General features: G+C 44.3%; 1 protein-coding gene across 21 annotated transcripts in view; it reads left to right on the forward strand.

Annotated features, from left to right (window-relative positions):
* KIF13A (kinesin family member 13A) overlaps nt 1-19,125 on the forward strand; it is a 212,761-nt gene that overhangs the window by 177,328 nt on the left and 16,308 nt on the right. For 16 of the 21 annotated variants that reach the window (XM_067006712.1, XM_067006714.1, XM_067006713.1 and 13 more), the window contains 14 exons: nt 543-704; nt 1,224-1,397; nt 3,999-4,150; nt 5,192-5,324; nt 5,509-5,655; nt 9,853-9,891; nt 11,517-11,616; nt 13,277-13,403; nt 14,253-14,308; nt 15,908-16,032; nt 16,543-16,719; nt 17,429-17,521; nt 17,671-17,827; nt 18,808-18,881. In XM_067006712.1, the coding sequence (XP_066862813.1) occupies nt 543-704; nt 1,224-1,397; nt 3,999-4,150; nt 5,192-5,324; nt 5,509-5,655; nt 9,853-9,891; nt 11,517-11,616; nt 13,277-13,403; nt 14,253-14,308; nt 15,908-16,032; nt 16,543-16,719; nt 17,429-17,521; nt 17,671-17,827; nt 18,808-18,881 (1,716 nt within the window). The remainder of the gene's footprint in view (nt 1-542; nt 705-1,223; nt 1,398-3,998; nt 4,151-5,191; nt 5,325-5,508; nt 5,656-9,852; nt 9,892-11,516; nt 11,617-13,276; nt 13,404-14,252; nt 14,309-15,907; nt 16,033-16,542; nt 16,720-17,428; nt 17,522-17,670; nt 17,828-18,807; nt 18,882-19,125) is intronic. The other 5 variants (XM_067006717.1, XM_067006709.1, XM_067006720.1 and 2 more) reach the window with 1 other exon arrangement.

The following is a 19,125-nucleotide window of genomic DNA, read 5'->3' on the forward strand; positions in this document are numbered from 1 at the left end:
GGATCTTCTCGGACCAGGGCTCGGACCCGTGTCCCTCGCATTGGCAGGCGGATTCTTAACCACTGCGCCACCAGGGAAGCCCCCTACACTGGGTTTTTAATCCTGTGTCTTTCCCCACTTGACTGTAAGTGCCCAGACAGCAGAGCCTGTGTCTTTATCGTGGTGTTCCCACAATGCCAAGTATTTGATCAAATGAGTAAATGAATGAATATGTGAACGAGGGAAATAGATGACTCCAGGTAGAATGTGATAGTTGCCTTTGTGCTGTTCATGGGCTGCCTGTAGAAGAAGGGTAAGAATGCAGATGACTCCGGGAGGCAAGGTACAAAGGCAAATTTGGCTCGAAGTAAGGCAGAGTGATTACAGGGCAGGCGATGGAGTGGGCTGGCTCTGGAAGTACTGAGAGTTTCCCGTTGCTGGGGGTGGCCCAGCGATAACAGTGGAGCTGCTCGCTGGAGATGTGGTAGCACGCTTTCCGTCTCAGGTCAGTATTGTCCACAGGATGTCTTTTAATCCCACGGCGCTCTGGTTCCTTGACCCAGGTTGCCGGGCGTCTCCACGTGGAGGTGATGCGAGTTACAGGCACCGTCCCGGAGCGCGTGGTGGAGGATGACTCCTCAGAGAACTCCAGTGAAAGCGGGAGTCTTGAAGTCGTAGACAGCAGCGGGGAAATCATTCACCGAGTCAAAAAACTGACGTGCCGGGTGAGAGCACAGGGCTGGGAAGGCTCAGATAAATGACCTTTTCAATTCAAAACAATTTTATGGAAAATCTTAGGAGTTTTTCATAGAACATGGTAAAAGTTAAACTTTCTGACGATAAATACAATAACAGACAGTACTTTTCCCAGAAGTGCAGCACACTTTCTGATGACAGTTGTATGAAATTTCAGAAGTCTATGTATGTGGCATGCAAGGAGTGCATATTGTTTAGTGAATCATGCTTTTCTAGTAAAGGTCACAGCTGTGTCAGAAACTCGGTCATTAGGAAAGTTTGAGAGGGATAGTATGCATTTGTCACCATGCTCACATACTGTAATGATGGAACTGTGGTACACATTTCATTACAAGCAGGTAACCCTTAATGAAATATTTTCAGCTGTCAAATGGATGACTGATTTATTTATTTCATCACCTACTCTTAAATTTGAGGTAGATGGATATGAAAAGAATGCATAGTTTGTTTTCTTTATGAGTTATGTTTGCATTTTTTTTCTCTCCCAGGTAAAAATTAAAGAGGCAACTGGGCTGCCCTTAAACCTCTCAAATTTCGTCTTCTGCCAATACACATTCTGGGACCAGTGTGAATCCACAGTGGCCGCCCCTGTAGTGGACCCAGAGGTGCCTTCCCCACAGTCCAAGGATGCCCAGTACACTGTGACCTTCTCTCACTGTAAGGTACGAATGCCGTTACAAAATGAGCTGCTTGGGAGACAACCGGCTGCGGCTCAGTTCAAAAGTCTCCTTGTAACTTAGAGTTTTTTCCCACATGAATGTTTCATAAACATAATAGGTTTATTGAGCTTTTTAACCTCAAAACGTCCTTTAATACAAATTCATATCGTTTGAAAGTGTTTAAAATAAAATCTGGGGACTTCCCTAGTGGCGCAGTGGTTAAGAATCCACCTGCTAATGCTGGGGACATGGGTTCAAGCCCTGGTCCAGGAAGATCCCACATGCTGTGGAGCATCTAAGACCGTGCGCCACAACTACTGAGCCCACACGCTGCAACTACTGAAGCCCATGCACCTGGAGCCCGTGCTCTGCAACAAGAGAAGCCACTGCAATAAGAACCCCAGACACCACAATGAAGAGCGACACCCACTCGCCACAACTAGAGAAAGCCCACACGCAGCAACAAAGACCCAGCGCAGCCAAAAAATAAATAAAATTTTAAATAAATAAATAAATAAAATAAAATAAAATCTGAAAGACCTCTACCTGAAATCTGTGATGACCAGTGACAATTTGCTGCATATTATGTGTGTGCAAACATATGTTCATACACATAAATGGCCAGAGATACACACTCTTACGGTCATGCATGCATAATTTTAAAAAGTTTTTTACAAAAATGTGATCACATTTTTACAGATTGCGGAATTGCATTTTATTATTCTAATACACAGGAGCATCTAACCATATAAGTTGCTGTAGATATTTTTCATTCTTTTGAATTCTCAGCATAGCATTCTAAAGTCCCGTATGAGCCTTTAAAGATCATACAAAATGAGAGAGGCGAATTTTGGGTGAATGTTGGTTGGACCTGTTTTGCGACATCAGCTGCTCTTCCTGTCCTTCATATCAGACTGCCAGCCAGTCATTTCTGACAGCCAGACTCTAGCCTCTGTGTAATTTTGTTTCTCTTTGGACAATTCTTAATAGATATTCAAGACCCCTTCTTTTCAAAAGTGTGCCTATTCTTTCTGGTTCTACAGTTAGAAGACAAATCCATATCACCACCTATAAAATTTCCCATATGTAAAGTCTGTCAAGGTTTTTTTTTTTGAAAGGCTAGGTTTCTCTTTTTTTTTTTAATATTTATTTATTTGGTTGCACCAGGTCTTAGTTGTGGTAGGCGGGCTTCTTAGTTGCGGCACACAGGCTCCTTAGTAGTGGCATGCCTGTGGGACCTAGTTCCCTGACCAGGGATCGAACCCAGACCCACTGCATTGGGAGCATCGAGTCTTATCCACTGCACCACTGGAGAAGTCCCTGTCAAGTTTTTATTTATTTGTTTTTTAAAGATCTTTTTTGATGTGGACCATTTTTAAAGTCTTTATTGAACTTATTACAACATTGCTTCTGTTTTATGCTTTGGTTTTTTGGCCCCAAGGCATGTGGGATCTTAGCTCCCCGACCAGGGATCGGACTCGCACCCCCTGCATTGGAAGGTGAAGTCTTAACCACAGGACTGCCAGGGAAGTCCCCTGTCAAGTCTTTATTTTTATGAGAATAGCCCACTTTTACTTCTTACCTGTATTCACCAAGTCTGTTTCTTAATTCTCTATTAATCTTTTGTTGTTGTCGTTATGGTTCTCTGGATACTCTTGTAAACATTCCCCATCTTTCTCTGGTTCCAAAAAGCTGCTTATTTAGAAGGATGAAACCTGGATTTAAGGACATCCTAGTTAACAACTGGTTTGATAGATGCTAGTCTCAGAGACCTTGGACTCACTGTGTGACCTTGAGGTTTTTTTTTGTTTTTTTTTTTTTTAACCTCTAAAATGCATAGTTTGTGCTGATTGGTCATGAAGTTTATTTTCCTTTTAAAATTCTGGCTCCGTCTCCAAATAAAATAAGAAGTTAGGTAGTATAAGGTTAAACCAATACAGCGCAGCCCTTTCGAGAAATTAGAGTCACCTGAGATTCCACTGAGATGCTAATGGGAAGGAAGTCCGCATGGTTCCTCGCCTCTGCTTTGTTCCAGGTGGTTGCCTCACCGCTCCGTCCACTCAGCCTCCATTTCCTCATCTGTTTGTATTTCACAACAAAGAGTTGGAGCGGGAGGGTTTAAGAGCAAGAGCGCAGAATCTTGGAGATAATCATATAAAATTTAATCCTGTTTTGGTCTTCTAAGCCATAGCAGGGAACAATCAGAAGTTCCCTTTTTTTTTTTTTTTTTTTTTTTTTTTGCTGTGCTGATTGGTCTATTCTGGCTGAAAGTCAGGGTGGTCCCAGGGAAAAGAGAGTGAGCCGGGAGGAAGGGAGGACAGATTCAGCTCTGCAGCCAACAAGCAGTGCGAGGTGTGGCTGCCGCTTTCCTCGGTGTCCTCGTATATTAAAGAAAGGAGTTCAGGTACCTCAGAATATCACTTCCCGTCTAATATCCTGGTTTCTTTGCGGTTTTCTGTGAAACAGCAGCGATGGTTTTCAGGTTGGGATCGGGCTAGTGTACTCTGAAATGAGTCGGTATCCAGTAGAAAGTCAAAAAGGACATTTCACAGATTCCTTTCCGCATAACTCCTGTTGCTCTTTCCTCTCCCCCGCGTGTCCCAGGACTACGTGGTGAGCGTAACGGAAGAATTCCTGGAGTTCATTTCAGATGGGGCGCTGGCCATCGAAGTATGGGGCCACCGATGCACCGGGAACGGCAGCTCTGTCTGGGAAGTCGATTCCCTTCATGCGAAGACAAGAACGTTGCACGACAGGTTTGTGCTTGGCTGAGGGCTTTAGACACAGGGTCAAGGCTCACCCTCGGACGGTGGTTGAAGAATAAAGACTCTCTGAGCCCGTTTCCTCCTTTGTGAATGGGAATGATGAAAGGAAGTACCAGGCCCTGGAAAAATTCGCTGGGGAAAGGAAAGTCTTTTCAACAAATGAGACTGAAACGTTTATCTGTGTACCTTTGTGGAAAAAAACAACCTTGATCTTAATTCACATGATACACAACACTTAATTTGAGATGGAGCATGACTTTAAATGTAAAAGATAAAACTATAAAGCTTGTGGAAGAAAACAGAGAGGTATCTTCTTTTAAAGTTGATCACTTGCCTCTTCCATGACCCAGCAATCCCACTCCTAGGTATTTACCCAAGAAAAATGAAAACAAGTCCATGAGCAGCCTGGCACATGAATGTTTATGGCAGTTCTATTCATGATATCCCCCAAACTGTAAGCAACCCGATGTCCTTCAGTGTGAGAACGTTTGGTAAACAAATTGTGTTATTAGTCATATAATAGAATATTACTCAACAATAAAAAAGGACTCTGTCCCACTCTTACATGTTGTGGGTGAATCTCGCCAACATTGTTCTGAATCAAAGGAGCCAGGCCTAGAAAAGTACAATACTACATGATTCCATCTATACGAAATTCTAGAGCAGGTAAAACTAATCTGTGAGGTTACACAGCTGCTGCAGGTGGTGTGGGGACTGAGTGGGAAGGGGCCTGAGCAAACCTCCTATGGTGATGGCGGGATGTATGCACAGATGTATGCGTTTGTCACGATCCCTCCAAGTCTACGCCTGAGATCTGGACGGTTCACTGCATATAAGGTATACATCAATAAAATAAATGAAAAGAACCTTTACCACAGGATTGTTCTGAGGGTTAAACTAGAAAATAATCTCTGTGACACGCGTAGCACAGTGCCTCGCGGATAGTAAGCGCTCAGGGACTGGGGGCTTCTTCCTGTTGCTAATAATGTCCTGGACAATGACACGGCCGTTTGTTGGAATGTGTTTCTGCAGGTGGAACGAGGTTACTCGCAGAATAGAAATGTGGATCTCCATACTAGAGCTGAATGAGCTGGGAGAGTACGCCGCTGTGGAGCTTCACCAGGCAAAAGATGTCAACACAGGAGGTGTCTTTCAGCTCAGACAGGTACTCGGTTTGTCTTGGCTTCTTTCGTGTTTTCTCCCTGTCCCACTCTGACAGCTTCTGGAATTTTCTAGTTACTTGCCTCTTTGTTCCCTAATTCTTTCCCCTTCCTTGATCCTCTTCCCCCATCCCTCCCCATCCCCATTCCTGGCCCCCATTTCCGCATCACACCCCCCACCCCCTGCAGGGTCATTCCCGGAGAGTGCAAGTCACAGTGAAGCCTGTCCAGCGTTCTGGGACACTGCCACTCATGGTCGAAGCTATCTTGTCCATCTCCATTGGCTGCGTGACTGCCAGGTCCACCAAGCTCCAGAGAGGGCTGGACAGTTACCAGGTGAGACCAACAGATTGCAAACCGTATTTAACAAAGATTGGTTAGCGCAGAATTAAGGCGGTCAGTGATCTGTGACAGAGACCTGTTCAGGAATATAACTGAACTCCTTGCCTTAAGCATGTGTCGGGGGTCTTCCCTGGTGGCGCAGTGGTTAAGAATCCGCCTGCCGATGCAGGCGACGTGGGTTCGAGCCCTGGTCCGGGAAGATCCCGCATGCCGCGGAGCAACTAAGCCCGTGCGCCACAACTACTGAGCCTGCGCTCCAGAGTCCGCGAGCCACAACTACTGAGCCCACGTGCTACAACTACTGAAGCCCGCGCACCTAGAGCCCGTGCTCTGCAACAAAAGAAGCCACCCTGATGAGAAGCCTGCGCACCGCAACAAAGAGTAGCCCCCGCTCACCGCAACTAGAGAAAGCCTGTGCGCAGCAACGAAGACCCAGTGCAGCCAAAAATAAATAAATTAATTAATTAAATTAAAATAAATAAATAAACGTAAGGCCAGCGTTCCTCTTAAAAAAAAAAAAAGCATGTATCGGCCCCTGCCATCCCATCCATATTTCCGTCTGTTGCCTTTTCGCTAGGTTTAAATTACTGAATTGGCTTAGTGCCAATTAATACTAATTTTATTTATAAACACACATCAATGCTACAGTGCTCATTTACTTTAGGCAGGATTTATTTTATATCTGGCCCGAATTATGTTGGGTGTTTGATATTGCTGGCTTTGGCCTGATCCACTTTTATGAATAGAAAGTTGCCCCCATACACTGGTATACTTAACCAGCTCTCTGGAAGCTTTACTTTTTTTTTTTTTTAATTGAAAGTTGTCCTCATGATCATTTTTGTTCATTAAATCTCCTTTTGCTAAGCCTTGTTCTCACTTTAAAAAAAATTAAAAGATGGAACCATCTAAGAATTCATCTCATTTACCAGTCACAATAAACTTTAAGATCAGGAACTTGTCCCCAGGGGCCTGAAAGAACGCCTGTGCTTCACCAAGTCCCCACTTTACTATCAGATGTAATTAGGGACTGGGAAGGATCAGACCGTTGAATTCTGGTTCCGTCACTGCCACACATGAGGGGGAACACACTCCCTGTCGTGATGGGGAGAAAACTTTTCTCTGTAGAGTCTGGGTGTAAGCCCAGCCTATCTTGAGAAGGATTTATCTTCCATCTCAGTTTCCTTTTGGCCTCATGGCAGCAAAGACTTTACTGAAACGTTGTCTTAGACTCTTGGACCGTAAGGAAGGCACCGCTGTGTCAGACACTGCCTTCCTCATCCCAGGCCTAAACTGCCTCCTACTCAAAGCCTGGGAAGAGTACGATTGGAGTTGTGAGACTGGAGTCTGCCGTTTCCAGGGAGGCTTCTCCACCAGACTTTTCGCCGTTATGTGGAGTGGAAGTTGGGTCGTCTCTCACTTGGCCATCAGCTCTGGGGGCAACTGCAGGGCCTGGTAGAAAGAGCACAGACTTGGGGTGAGGAGATCTGGGTTCTTAAGTTTTGTTTGACTTAACTGAGTAATTTAAACTTCGAGGTCCCTTTTTCTTTCCTCCGAAACGATGAGGTAGACGTAATAATAATTCTCTGAGGTCCCTTTCTGCCGTAAAATTTTGTGGCTGAATAAATCTCTGATCTTAGATAAAACTTTGAATCTGTGTGTGTGAACTATGACCTATGAACATGGATCATCAACTGGCTGGCTATTCCCGTTTGATGATCATTTGCAAGGATGGATTATTTGCACTTTTAAAAACAGCTGTACCTCTGGAGTTAACACTGATTTTTGTCAAAATTTGAGCTCTCAAATATCTGCCTTCCCCCAGTGCTGAATGCTCTTCTTATAGTATCTGTCATGCAAATTTAAACTGTGACTGTTTTAAAGCTTTTATTTATTTTTTTATTTTTTCAAATTTTATTTATTTTTGGCTGTGTTGGGTCTTCGTTTCTGTGCGAGGGCTTTCTCTAGTTGCGGCGAGCGGGGGCCGCTCTTCATCGCGGTGTGCGGGCCTCTCACTATCGCGGCCTCTCTCGTTGCGGAGCACAGGCTCCAGACACGCAGGCTCAGTAGTTGTGGCTCACGGGCCCAGTTGCTCCGCGGCATGTGGGATCTTCCCAGACCAGGGCTCGAACCCATGTCCCCTGCATTGGCAGGCGGATTCTCAACCACTGCGCCACCAGGGAAGCCCCTAAAGCTTTTATTTTTCTTTGCTGCCATGCTCAAGGTCATGTCCAGCACCATTTTTGTTGTTGACATAGTACTTTAGAATTATTTTGATGCAATAGCTTGAGCCAACCCAGAATATGCTGATGTCACAACGGTTCTACATCATGAAAGCTCAAGCTGGTTTTTGATGAATAGAAGTATCTTCTTAGCCTAAAAGATAATGATAAATTAGAGCTGTTTGTACTTTATTCATTAATAGGAGGAATTAATTTGAGAAAAATTATTTCAGTAGTGGGCTTACTACTGAAGTTAGAGTTATCCAAATGAAAATGATGGTTACCAAACTAAAGCTAAAGTTTATTTTAAAGTCTACACAGAGAATAATCTTTTTTTTTTTTTTTTTTTTTTGTCGTACATGGGCCTCTAACTGTTGTGGCCTCTCCCGTTGTGGAGCACAGGCTCTGGACACGTAGGCTCAGCGGCCATGGCTCACGGGCCCAGCCGCTCCTCAGCATGTGGGATCTTCCCGGATCGGGACACGAACCCATGTCCCCTGCATCGGCAGGCGGATTCTCAACCACTGCGCCACCAGGGAAGCCCGAGAATAACCTTAACAGTATTTTTAAAGCACTTTTAAAAGGTGGTATATTTTGAAGTATACTTAGATATGAAAATAATATAATTATATTTTTTAAGGCATTTGAAAAATAGTTTGTCTTTTGTCTGACTAGGCCACTCCAGTTCCTTTTTTAATATTAACCCTCCAATAACCATAGAAAAATGAAAGAAGGTTGTTACATGGCCCAGTATTCATTTTGAGTAGAACCTGCCTCCATAGAGATGGATATTCTCTACAAATGGGGATTTCTTTATTCTTGTTTCTTTTTTTTTTTTGGTTGCACAGCTGGTGGGATCTTAGTTCCCTGACCAGGGATTGAACCCAGGCCCTCGGCAGTGAGAGCACAGAGTCCCAACCACTGGACCGCCAGGGAATTCCCTCTTTATTCTTGTTTCTAAGGAAAATTGTCTCAAATAAAACCCTTTTTTTTTTTTCCACACGATGATTTTGTTTTGCAAATGTTTTGCCAAAATGCTTAGTTTATGTAAATATTGTAAAATGTTGCCGTGGGTTCAGGACAGTTCTGATTTTTCTCACCTGATTGGCATGGATACTGACATCCAACAGTGGATAATGATAGAGCCATGTATCCAAACTAGTGGGCTGTGCTCTTACTGCAGTGGTACAGTATACAGAACCTTCTACAGTCTTCCCTCGGTATGTGGGGGGATTGGTTCCAGAACGCTCCCCCCCTTGGATACGAAAATCTGAGAATGTTCGAGTCTCATATATAAAATGGCCTAGTACACTCGGCCCTCCCATCAGGAAGTTTCTGTGGTTGGTTGAATCTGCAGATGTGGAACCTGCGGATAAGGAGGGCTGACTGTACGTGGAGTCTTAGCTTCCCGGTGGGTCTTCCCTTTGATGATTTCACAGTGACAGTGGTGTGGTGCAGGGACAAGGGCACAGACCTGGCCTCCAGTCCTGACCCTGCCACTATCTGTGTGAGCCTTGGTTTCAGTCATTTCATCCTTCAGGCCTTCGCTGCCTCACAGCTAAAACCAAGAGGTTAAGCAAGAGACTCCCTGAAGTCCTTTCTAGCTCTGCTCATTCTAAATCTCAGTCAAACAGCTCACCCAAAAACAAATAGCAACTGTTTGCGTAACAGTGCCATAAGGCCTGACCCAGAGGGGTTGTGTCCAATCCCCAGCTAAGAGAATCTGAGAGAGTTCCCATTTTTAAATGACTGCTTTCTTTATTAAAGAAAAAAATTAAATCTTAAATTCTCTAAGTAATTATAGACAAGTGAATTACATTCACTTTTTGAGATTCGGTTAAATGTTTTATTATGCCGATGTTGTGTGCGCTATCCATTGTAATGTGTGTGTTAAGCTTAAAGACTTATTTTCCTTGTGTGCTGTTTGAGAAAAAAAAATGCATGTCCTTTGTGTTTATTTTTTCCCTACCAGAGAGATGATGAGGATGGTGATGATATGGATAGTTATCAGGTATTACTGCTGCTGTCAATCCTGTGGCATGGGGCACAGCTGCTGCTAATTGCCAGCATTTGCAAAGCCGAGGGCAGGGAGGAGGAAAGGAGGACCATAGAGCAAGAATATGCAGTTTTCACTCGCTTTTGATTTGCTTTCAGTGTAATCAGGGATACAATACTATTTCTATAGATTTCCCTGTCAGTTCAAAATTTATAAGCAGATACTGCATTTTTGCTACGCCATCTCAAATTGCTAGCTCGTAAAGCCTTTCTGAACAAGACCACTCTCACTGTATTAAATTGGTGATCTTAAGAATTGTAGTTATCCATCCATAATCTTTAAGTAGACCTGTCTTTCCTATGTGAACCTGCAGTTAGCTCCTTATATCCAAGAGAGTAGTACTGTTCTAACGTGCCATTGTATTTTGAAACACTTTTGCCAGATAGGAAAACTGAAGACATTTTAAGCACATAGTTTTGTCTAGCCAGTTTTCTTCTCTCTTTAAGGCCAATCTTATTCATAACCTGGAGAATTTAACTCTCAGCTTTAAATCTCTTTTTGGAAATCTAGGGGAGAAAAAATACATGCAAACGTGAAATTTTACCTAGTCAGGGCTGACTGGCCTACTGTCCACGGAATGTGGGATAACAGTAACGGTCAAGGTGGCAAACTGAGATGAAGTTTTCTGGGCTGGTTCCCAGTCTTTGTACTGATTCTCTACATCAATTTTAAAAGCATGTTTTCCTGGTGTGCCTTCCCATAAGTAAAATGTGGGTCCATTGTAGGTAAAGCCTCAGAAGTTCTCAGGGTCTGCTCTTAATGTAACGTCTTAAGGGTTAGGCCGGAATTAAGGCAAGTCAAAGAGCATCCTGAATAGAATTGGTAGGTGTCTTTCCCACCTCGTGATTTCACTAAGAAAGAAAACAAGCAAGTAAAAACAAATGGTAGGGGAAATACCAGTATCCCCTTGGATCTCAGCAACGCCGTTAACTAACGTCCTGTGGCTGTCTGTGCGCTTCCTGCCGCGTGGTTCACGGTGGAGTCCAGCGGCTGCTTCTGGGAGTTCTCAGCATGGCTGACTGCATGTTGGCTTCTTGCATGGGAAGTTTTCAGTTAGCCTCACGGTAGCGGTTGGAGGTAAAACCTTTGCAGCAAGTTTGAAAAGTTCTCCACTGATCTATTCTTTGCCTTTCAGAAAATACATCTTATCCAGCCATCGAGCTATGAATGATGAAAATGCCTGTCATTTTCCATTCCATTTGCTGCTTTGTGATTTGGGCTGTGTTTCTGGTGTCTTGCTTAGAATCACAAACCCTTCAAATGAACAGCTACAACTTAAATACAGACATGCACATGCCATATAAGACTCATCCAACAGCTGGTGTAGTTTGAGCTTCTCTTTTAAGTAGAATTATCTTTTTGGAAATCCAGGGGCTCTGATTTCTGAGTCATGGGATCCTCAGTCAGCATGCAGTGTTCCTGAGGCCTCTTTGCTTTCTTGCATATTAATCACATGGCAATGTTCAATGGCCTTTCCTAATGAAAAGTTTCCTAATCAATTTAAAAATCTTTTTTTTTTAATAAAAAGAAATAGTTATCTGTGGACTCTACAGGAAAATGTTTTCCCTCCCTGATGCCAGGAAGAAGACTTAAACTGTGTGAGAGAGAGGTGGTCTGATGCCCTCATTAAACGGCGAGAATACCTAGATGAACAGATTAAAAAAGTCAGCAATAAAAAAGGTATGTGAGATTAAACTCTTGGCTGGGAGTAGTTTTTTTCACTTCTAGACAGTAGTGGTAGGCTGTTTTCCTCCCTTAGCTGGACTGCTATGTCTTAGCTTTTTGACCCCATAACAATTATAGATATTAGTGAATCATTAGTGTACAGTGTTTAAGCAGGCTCTGAATTTGAAAGTAATGTTTCATTACTTGAGTTAACTGACATTAAACGTTAAATTCAGATTTTGTTTTGATGAATGCAAATGCCATCAATATCGACATCTCCACATGAGGTATTCCAGGCACAGGACCTGGGACTGACAGCAGCTAAAGTAACGGGTCACTTCTGAAGCCACGACACTTGGCAGGTGGGCTGTGGCTACCATTGGGTGGTAGCCATGCTCTTGGCTCCTTCGGGGTGGCCTGAAGCCGGCCTGCAGCTCCACTCACCACCACCCAGCTCCGAGGATTCAGTTTGCTTACGCTGGCAATGGCCACTTGGATTCTAGAGCAGAAATCTGCTCTTAAAACCCCGGTTTCAGGCTTTCCTGGTGGCACAGTGGTTGAGAGTCCGCCTGCCAATGCAGGGGACACAGGTTCGTGCCCTGGTCCGGGAAGATCCCACATGCCGCGGAGCAACTAAGCCCATGCGCCACAACTACTGAGCCTGAGCTCTAGAGCCCGCGAGCCACAACTACTGAGCCCACGCGCCACAACTACTGAGCCCGTGAGCCACAACTACTGAGCCCGCGCACCTAGAGCTGTGCTCCACGACAAGAGAAGCCACTGCAATGAGAAGCCCGCGCAGCTCAACAAAGACCCAACACAGCCAAAAATAAATAAGTTAAAAATGAGTTAAAAACAAAGAAACAAAAAAACCCAGTTTCTCATCCTGAGTGAACGATTCACTCAGTGTGCTTGGTTCTCCACCAAAGGACATGTTCTGAATGTGAATCCACTTCATGCAGAAGTCGGCAAAAGTCCTCCGCCAGTAAAACATCTTGCCTCCTCGTTCTGCTCTTGGCCTAAGAGTGTGTGTGTGTGTGTGTGTGTGTGTGTGTGTGTGTGTGTGTGTGTGTGTGTGCGTGTGAGCGCGCTCGACCTGCGAATGAAAACTCACTTTGCCTATCCCCAGGTAACGCCAGAGTTGATCTAGGCTAAGAGGATTGCAAAATAGATCACATAAAATCCCTTTCATAACGAGCGTGAAGGAAAACAAGTTAGTTTTGCAGCGTGCAAGATATGGTGTTTTTTAATCCTCTATCCTTATGAAATGATGTGTGGTTTTATAAAGCAGTGTCACATCCATTACTGCACTTGATCCTTCTGACAGGTGCGTGAAGTAGACATGACTTGTATTAACCCTATTTGACAAATTAGGGTTAAGACTCATCTGTTGAATGACCTTCCAAAAGTACAGAACTAGTAAAATAACCCAAGTCTTCTAATCCCTGTTCCAGCGCTCTTTCCGCTCTTCCTGGGTTTATGATCTGTTAGGCTAGTGTCCTAGCCCCTCTGAGCCTGTCTGGGGGCTCCGTCTTAAACTTCAAAGCCTCAGTTCCCTATTTGGGACAACGTGGATGTTTAAGGCACTTGTGGGTACCACTGAGTGCACACAGGTTTAAATTTAGAAACTGCCCTTTCTCCCTCTTGGCGCTCGTGCCCTCGTTTTGTCCCGCAGAGAAGACGGAGGACGACGTGGAGCGGGAAGCCCATCTGGTGGAGCAGTGGGTAGGGCTGACGGAGGAGAGGAATGCCGTGCTGGTACCTGCGCCCGGCAGCGGGATCCCCGGGGCGCCCGCCGACTGGTGAGTCCGCCCTTCCTCCTGGGCAGGCCTGACGACGGTGCCGTGGTCTGTGGCGGGTCACGCGCGTGACCTGCCAGGATTGTCACGGAAGACGTTAAGTACCGTGAGCTGGCCGGGGAAGGGCCGCCCAGCCCGAGTGTTCCCCCCTCCCTCTTTTCTTGCCCACTGCAACCATCTTCCACTCACAGGAAGCCAGCGAGCCCTTATCACTGGCCAGGAGTCAGGCAGACGGTCCTCCAGCCCTTGGCATGCGCACCTCGGACACGATTTCCTGCTCTCCAGACATTCTCGCATCTTGGGTCGAAAGAAGGGTGTTTCCAGAGCCTACTTGAAAAGGGCAGAAAATATGTCTTCTTATTTGCCCTCCCGCCTGTTTATTTTGACTCAACAGAGAGTCAGCACTTAAGCACTACGTCACAGTGATCAGTCAGTCAGTGGATTGATCAGTCAGTCCTAATGCCCAGAAGAAACAGCGTGGGGTCCTGGGCTCTGGAGGCAAATTGATCCTGTCCCCTGTTCCTCCTCCAACCATAGCCACTTCCTTCTTCCCATCACTAGAATTATTCTCAGAAAGGCTTCAAATAATCTGTGTTTCAATTAATTACATGTAATTCATATGACTGTAGTTCTTTATATAAGTCACATAATTCCCGTGATTTGTGTTAAGAAGGGTGACAAGATCTGTGAAAATATCTCATTTGTAGAACCTGTATCTGACTCCACAGTGGTTCTCTTCTGCTTTCATGCCTCTGTGGTTCTCTTCTGCTTTCATGCCTCTGTCATGTTTGGTTATTTAACAAGATGTAAAACACATATTTTGTTATGATTAAATATTGTTATTAAATTTAGGATCCCACCACCTGGAATGGAAACCCACATACCTGTTCTCTTCCTTGATTTGAATGGTAAGTTTGAACCTGACTTTTCCAAGGCTTATCACATTGAATTAGGTTTGTAATCTCATCAGACCCGCAGTATTTTGACCCTTAAATCACTTGCCTAATCACACACGTGCCATATTTAGGTGACATTTTTACTCCAACCAAATATATAAAGCCATGACATGTCGAATCACTAGAAGACAGATGTGGAAATTTATTCTTAAAAAGATAGCACTTGAGGGCTTCCCTGGTGGCGCAGTTGTTGAGAGTCCGCCTGCCGATGCAGGGGACACGGGTTCGTGCCCTGGTCCGGGAAGATCCCACATGCCGCGGAGCGGCTGGGCCCGTGAGGCATGGCCACTGAGCCTGCGCGTCCGGAGCCTGTGCTCCGCAACGGGAGAGGCCACAACAGTGAGAGGCCTGCGTACCGCAAAAAAAAAAAAAAAAAACACAAAAAGATAGCACTTGAGAAATTGAGAACTGCATACAAAGGCATGAGAGCAGTTATTGCTCTGAAACAGTAATGGACACGGAAATTACCTGAGAAGGTAATCACCCTTAGAGATCTGAATCTTTATGCATTGCAGGTGCCCAGGAATCTGCATTTCTGACTGGTGCCCTTTGCTCCCCACCCCACCCCCATTTGTTTTGTTTCTAGAACACGATCATCTGTAACCCTGCATGAAGGGTTGTCCTTTACTGTAGAAATTAGATTGAACCTGGGCGAATACAGAACAAGGGTTTTCAGTGTGTTTTAGCAGTAAAATCCATTTTCAATACGAACTTGTGAATGGAACCCCATGTGTGGAATACGAAAGCAGAGTTGCTGAGTTTGGGGCTGGGCAGGCTCTGGCAGGCCTTTCTGCAGGGCCCTTGGGATCCTCAAAGCACAGCCTGAAAACCTGTCTTCTGGAGGGAAGACCAGTAATGGATGAATGGAAGACACAGGAGGTTGGCTTTGGCTCTTCATATGAACAGTTTTTTTTAAAGCCTAGAAATAGACTGTTGCCTCATGAAGTGGTGAGTTCCCCATTATTGGAGGTTCCCCATTATACAAGCAAAGACTGGATGACTATATACAGAGATTTGTGAAGGGTGAATCCTACACTGAGTAGGGCATTGGAAAAAGATGGTCTTCACATTTCTACCAAGTGCTCAGAACTTTGTTTCTAAATTGATAATTTAACCACCCGAATCTCTACACTTGATCTTAGCCAAAAGGCCGAGAAGCGATAACCACTCAAATCTCTAATTTAGTGTAAGTTATGTAAGTAGGACCACAAACTTAACACTACGTTATAGGAGGAATTGACAGAAAGCAGCAAAATTCTAAGGTGTGTTTATGCAGTGAAAATATTTGCTTCCAGGACTACATATAGAATATATTCAGTCCATTTATAGGAGAGTCACAAAGGCATCCTTTTGGCTCCTGGAGCTGTTTCTGTAAAGGATAGAAGCTGTTGTAGTTAGTGGAGTTGCTGTTTCAACTGCAGGAATGAAAAACTAAATAAAATTGCATTACGTGTAAACTTCATCTGTAAAAAGCATATTTAAAAATTTTGGATGCTTGCTTAAAAAAATCTGTTTCCCCCACTTTTGCTTCTGTGCCCTGGACTTGGTCAGCGGATGACCTCAGTGCCAATGAGCAGCTTGTGGGCCCCCATGCATCGGGCGTGAACTCCATCCTCCCCAAGGAGCATGGCAGCCAGTTTTTCTACCTGCCCATCATAAAGCACAGTGATGAGGAGGTAACTGACCTTTAAGAATCTCTTAAAGGGCTTCAGCTTAATGCACATGCCTGTGGGCCTCCCTGCCCATTAAACTGCTGTGGTCTGGGCTTTGGGGAAGAGGACTGGGAACTTTAAAAAATAGAACGTGTGTGGTGTCAGAAAGGCAAGGAGGGACTTACCTGGTGGTCCAATGGGTAAGCCTCTATGCTCCCAATGCAGGGGGCCTGGGTTCGATACCTGGTTGGGGAACTAGATCCCGCATGCATGCCGCAACTAAGAAGCCCGTGTGCCACAACTAAAGATCCCGCATGCCGCAACTAAAGATCCCGCATTGCTGCAACTAAGACCCCTCGCAGCCGAAATAAATAAATAATAATTAAATAATTAAATATATATTTTTTAAAGGCCAGGAAAAACATCTATGATTCAATGTAGCGTTGCATTTATTTTCTTTCTAGTACATATGATGTAAAATTGCTACACCTGAGTTGTCTTGTTTCCATGTCCCCATCCTTCCCCCATCCCTAGGTTTCAGCCACAGCCTCCTGGGACTCCTCGGTGCATGATTCCGTTCACCTGAATAGGGTCACCCCACAAAGTGAACGGATTTACCTGATAGTGAAGACCACAGTCCAGCTCAGCCACCCGGCTGCTATGGAGCTGGTATTACGAAAACGGATTGCAGCCAATATTTACAACAAACAGGTAGTAACAGGGCCTGATTGTGCCGTTTCGTACGTGAGCACAAAGCGTCTTCCTTCTCTCTATCACAAAGTAGTGTTTTGGGGTGTTAATACAGTGGCTGTGCAAATCGCTACCAGGTTATAATCTGATTCTCATTTATCCAAGATAACAGGGTATGAGGATAGCAGAGGTAAATGTCATCCACCAAAGGACTTTTCCACCTTGACCGATTTGAGGCCCATAATCTTAGGAGGCAGTGGAGTTGACGTTTTATTGTTTGAAAAAGGTTAAGCGCCTGGTCCAAGACGGTTAGTGGCAAAACCAGGACAAAGGCAGGCTCCAAATAAATCTCTATCCTAATGCTTCCCCAGATCTCATCTCAGAGGTACTGTCAGCAAAACTGATCCTCTGAGTTGACTTCTGACTGTGCCAGGATAGATTCATTAAACCCTGCCAAGATCAAGTAGAAAGACGGCAAGTGGGAAAAAGGAGGAACCACAGAAAAACCCTGGATGGGCTGCAGATTCTGCAGTCTAATCCCTAAATAACAGCTGGATGTTATTGTCCTTCAGGATTGGAGACAAGGATTTTTCCATTCAGCTTTTTTCTGTTTTACTAAGTGTTGTGTGTATATCAAAAACATAGTAATTGATGATGCTTTTACAATTTGTAAGATACTAAGTAACTTATATTTTCCACATCGCTTAATTGAGCTTTCCTTTTCTACCAGAGTTTCACCCAGAGTTTAAAGAGGAGAATATCACTGAAGAATATATTTTATTCCTGTGGTGTAACCTATGAAATAGTGTCCAACATACCAAAGGTAAAGTATGTATTACTTTTAAAAAATATCAAAATGTGAGTATTGGAGAATGCGTTAAATCTCAAAACTCTTAAATCGTTTTCTCACCACAGTTTTGAGAAAAATGTTGTTCAGGTAAAGGTATTCTAATTGCCTTCTTGTCTCGTTAGGCAACAGAGGAGATTGAGGACCGGGAGACTCTGGCTCTCCTGGCAGCGAGGAGTGAGAACGAAGGCACAGCAGACGGGGAGACGTACATCGAGAAGTATACGCGAGGCGTGCTGCAGGTGGAGAACATCCTGAGCCTGGAACGGCTCCGGCAGGCAAGTAACTGCGGCATCTGGACCAGAGGGTGAGATCACTAGCCTTCATCCCAAATGGACAAAGATGAATGTCTTTCCCAAACACCTTCTCTCTCAAAATCTATCAGAGAAGAAAAACTTGGGTAACCCTCTCATTAGACAAAATAGTTACTTTGACAAAATAGTAACACAAATTCAAATGACTACCTTTTATTGAATACCGCCTAAGTAGTATTGATACATTATTTCATTTAATCTTCAAGATAACCCTGCAAGGTAAATGCTGTCATAATTCCCATTTGTAAATGAGAAAATTGAGGCTGACAGAAGTTAGACCACCTGCCCAAGGTGACCCAGCTAAGAAGGGGTACAAAGTTGGATGTAAACCCAGAAAGCTTGACTCCGAAGCCCACGTGCTTAGCCACATACTCTCTCCCTAACTTTTGGACCCAGATTAACTTCTGTGGCAAAAGCAGGATATTCAGGTGAAAATAATCCACTAGGTAGTGGAACTGCACGGGAGATGTCATTCAATCGAGGCAGTAGCTGAAGTTATGGAAAGTGTGCTTTGAACAACAAGAGGACTAAGATTGGCGTTTGTCAGAAAAATCTTCCTTTAGTCCCACCTAAACTGCTGCATGAGTGAAACACAAGCAGCGTAAAAGTTGATTGTAATGTAATTTCCCAAGTGAGATATATAGTTAGTGATATTTCATCCATGTTTTCTCTGCCCACCTATAACTATCTTGATCCTATTCACAACATAAATGTCTTTAGTTCTGTAGTTTTCCTGGTTTTATTTATGAGGAATGTTTTTGATAAATTAAGCAAAAATTTTTTTTAAATGGATACAATATGATTACAGTTTTGTAAATATGGGAGGAGAGGGAGTGTAGGATTGAAATGATCTTTATTTCTATACTTTCTAAATCCTCCACAATAAACGTATATTACTTTTGTCATCAGAGGAAGAAAAATAAATGTCCTTTTCAAATTTGCAGGCAGTCACGGTCAAAGAAGCACTTTCCACCAAAGCTCGGCACCTGCGGCGAAGCCTCAGCACACCAAATGTTCATAATGTGAGCTCACCCGCGAGGGGCTGCCGCCCGTGTGACGCATCTCAGGGTTTGGGGTGCAGCAAGTCAGGGGACCTCCGGTCGGGGTTTACAGGTGGGGATAGAATATTCGGCACCAGTGTGGGCATCCCAAGGTGCCAAGCCTGCTCCTCTTTTCTAGCGAAGCTTACCAGAGAGCTGTTACATGTAACGTGCCTGAGCTTTTAGTGAATCTTGCAAATTTCTCTCCATAAAGTTATGTCCTTGA

This window comes from Kogia breviceps, chromosome 10, assembly GCF_026419965.1.
Source record: "Kogia breviceps isolate mKogBre1 chromosome 10, mKogBre1 haplotype 1, whole genome shotgun sequence".
In the NCBI taxonomy this organism is placed as follows: domain Eukaryota; kingdom Metazoa; phylum Chordata; class Mammalia; order Artiodactyla; family Physeteridae; genus Kogia; species Kogia breviceps.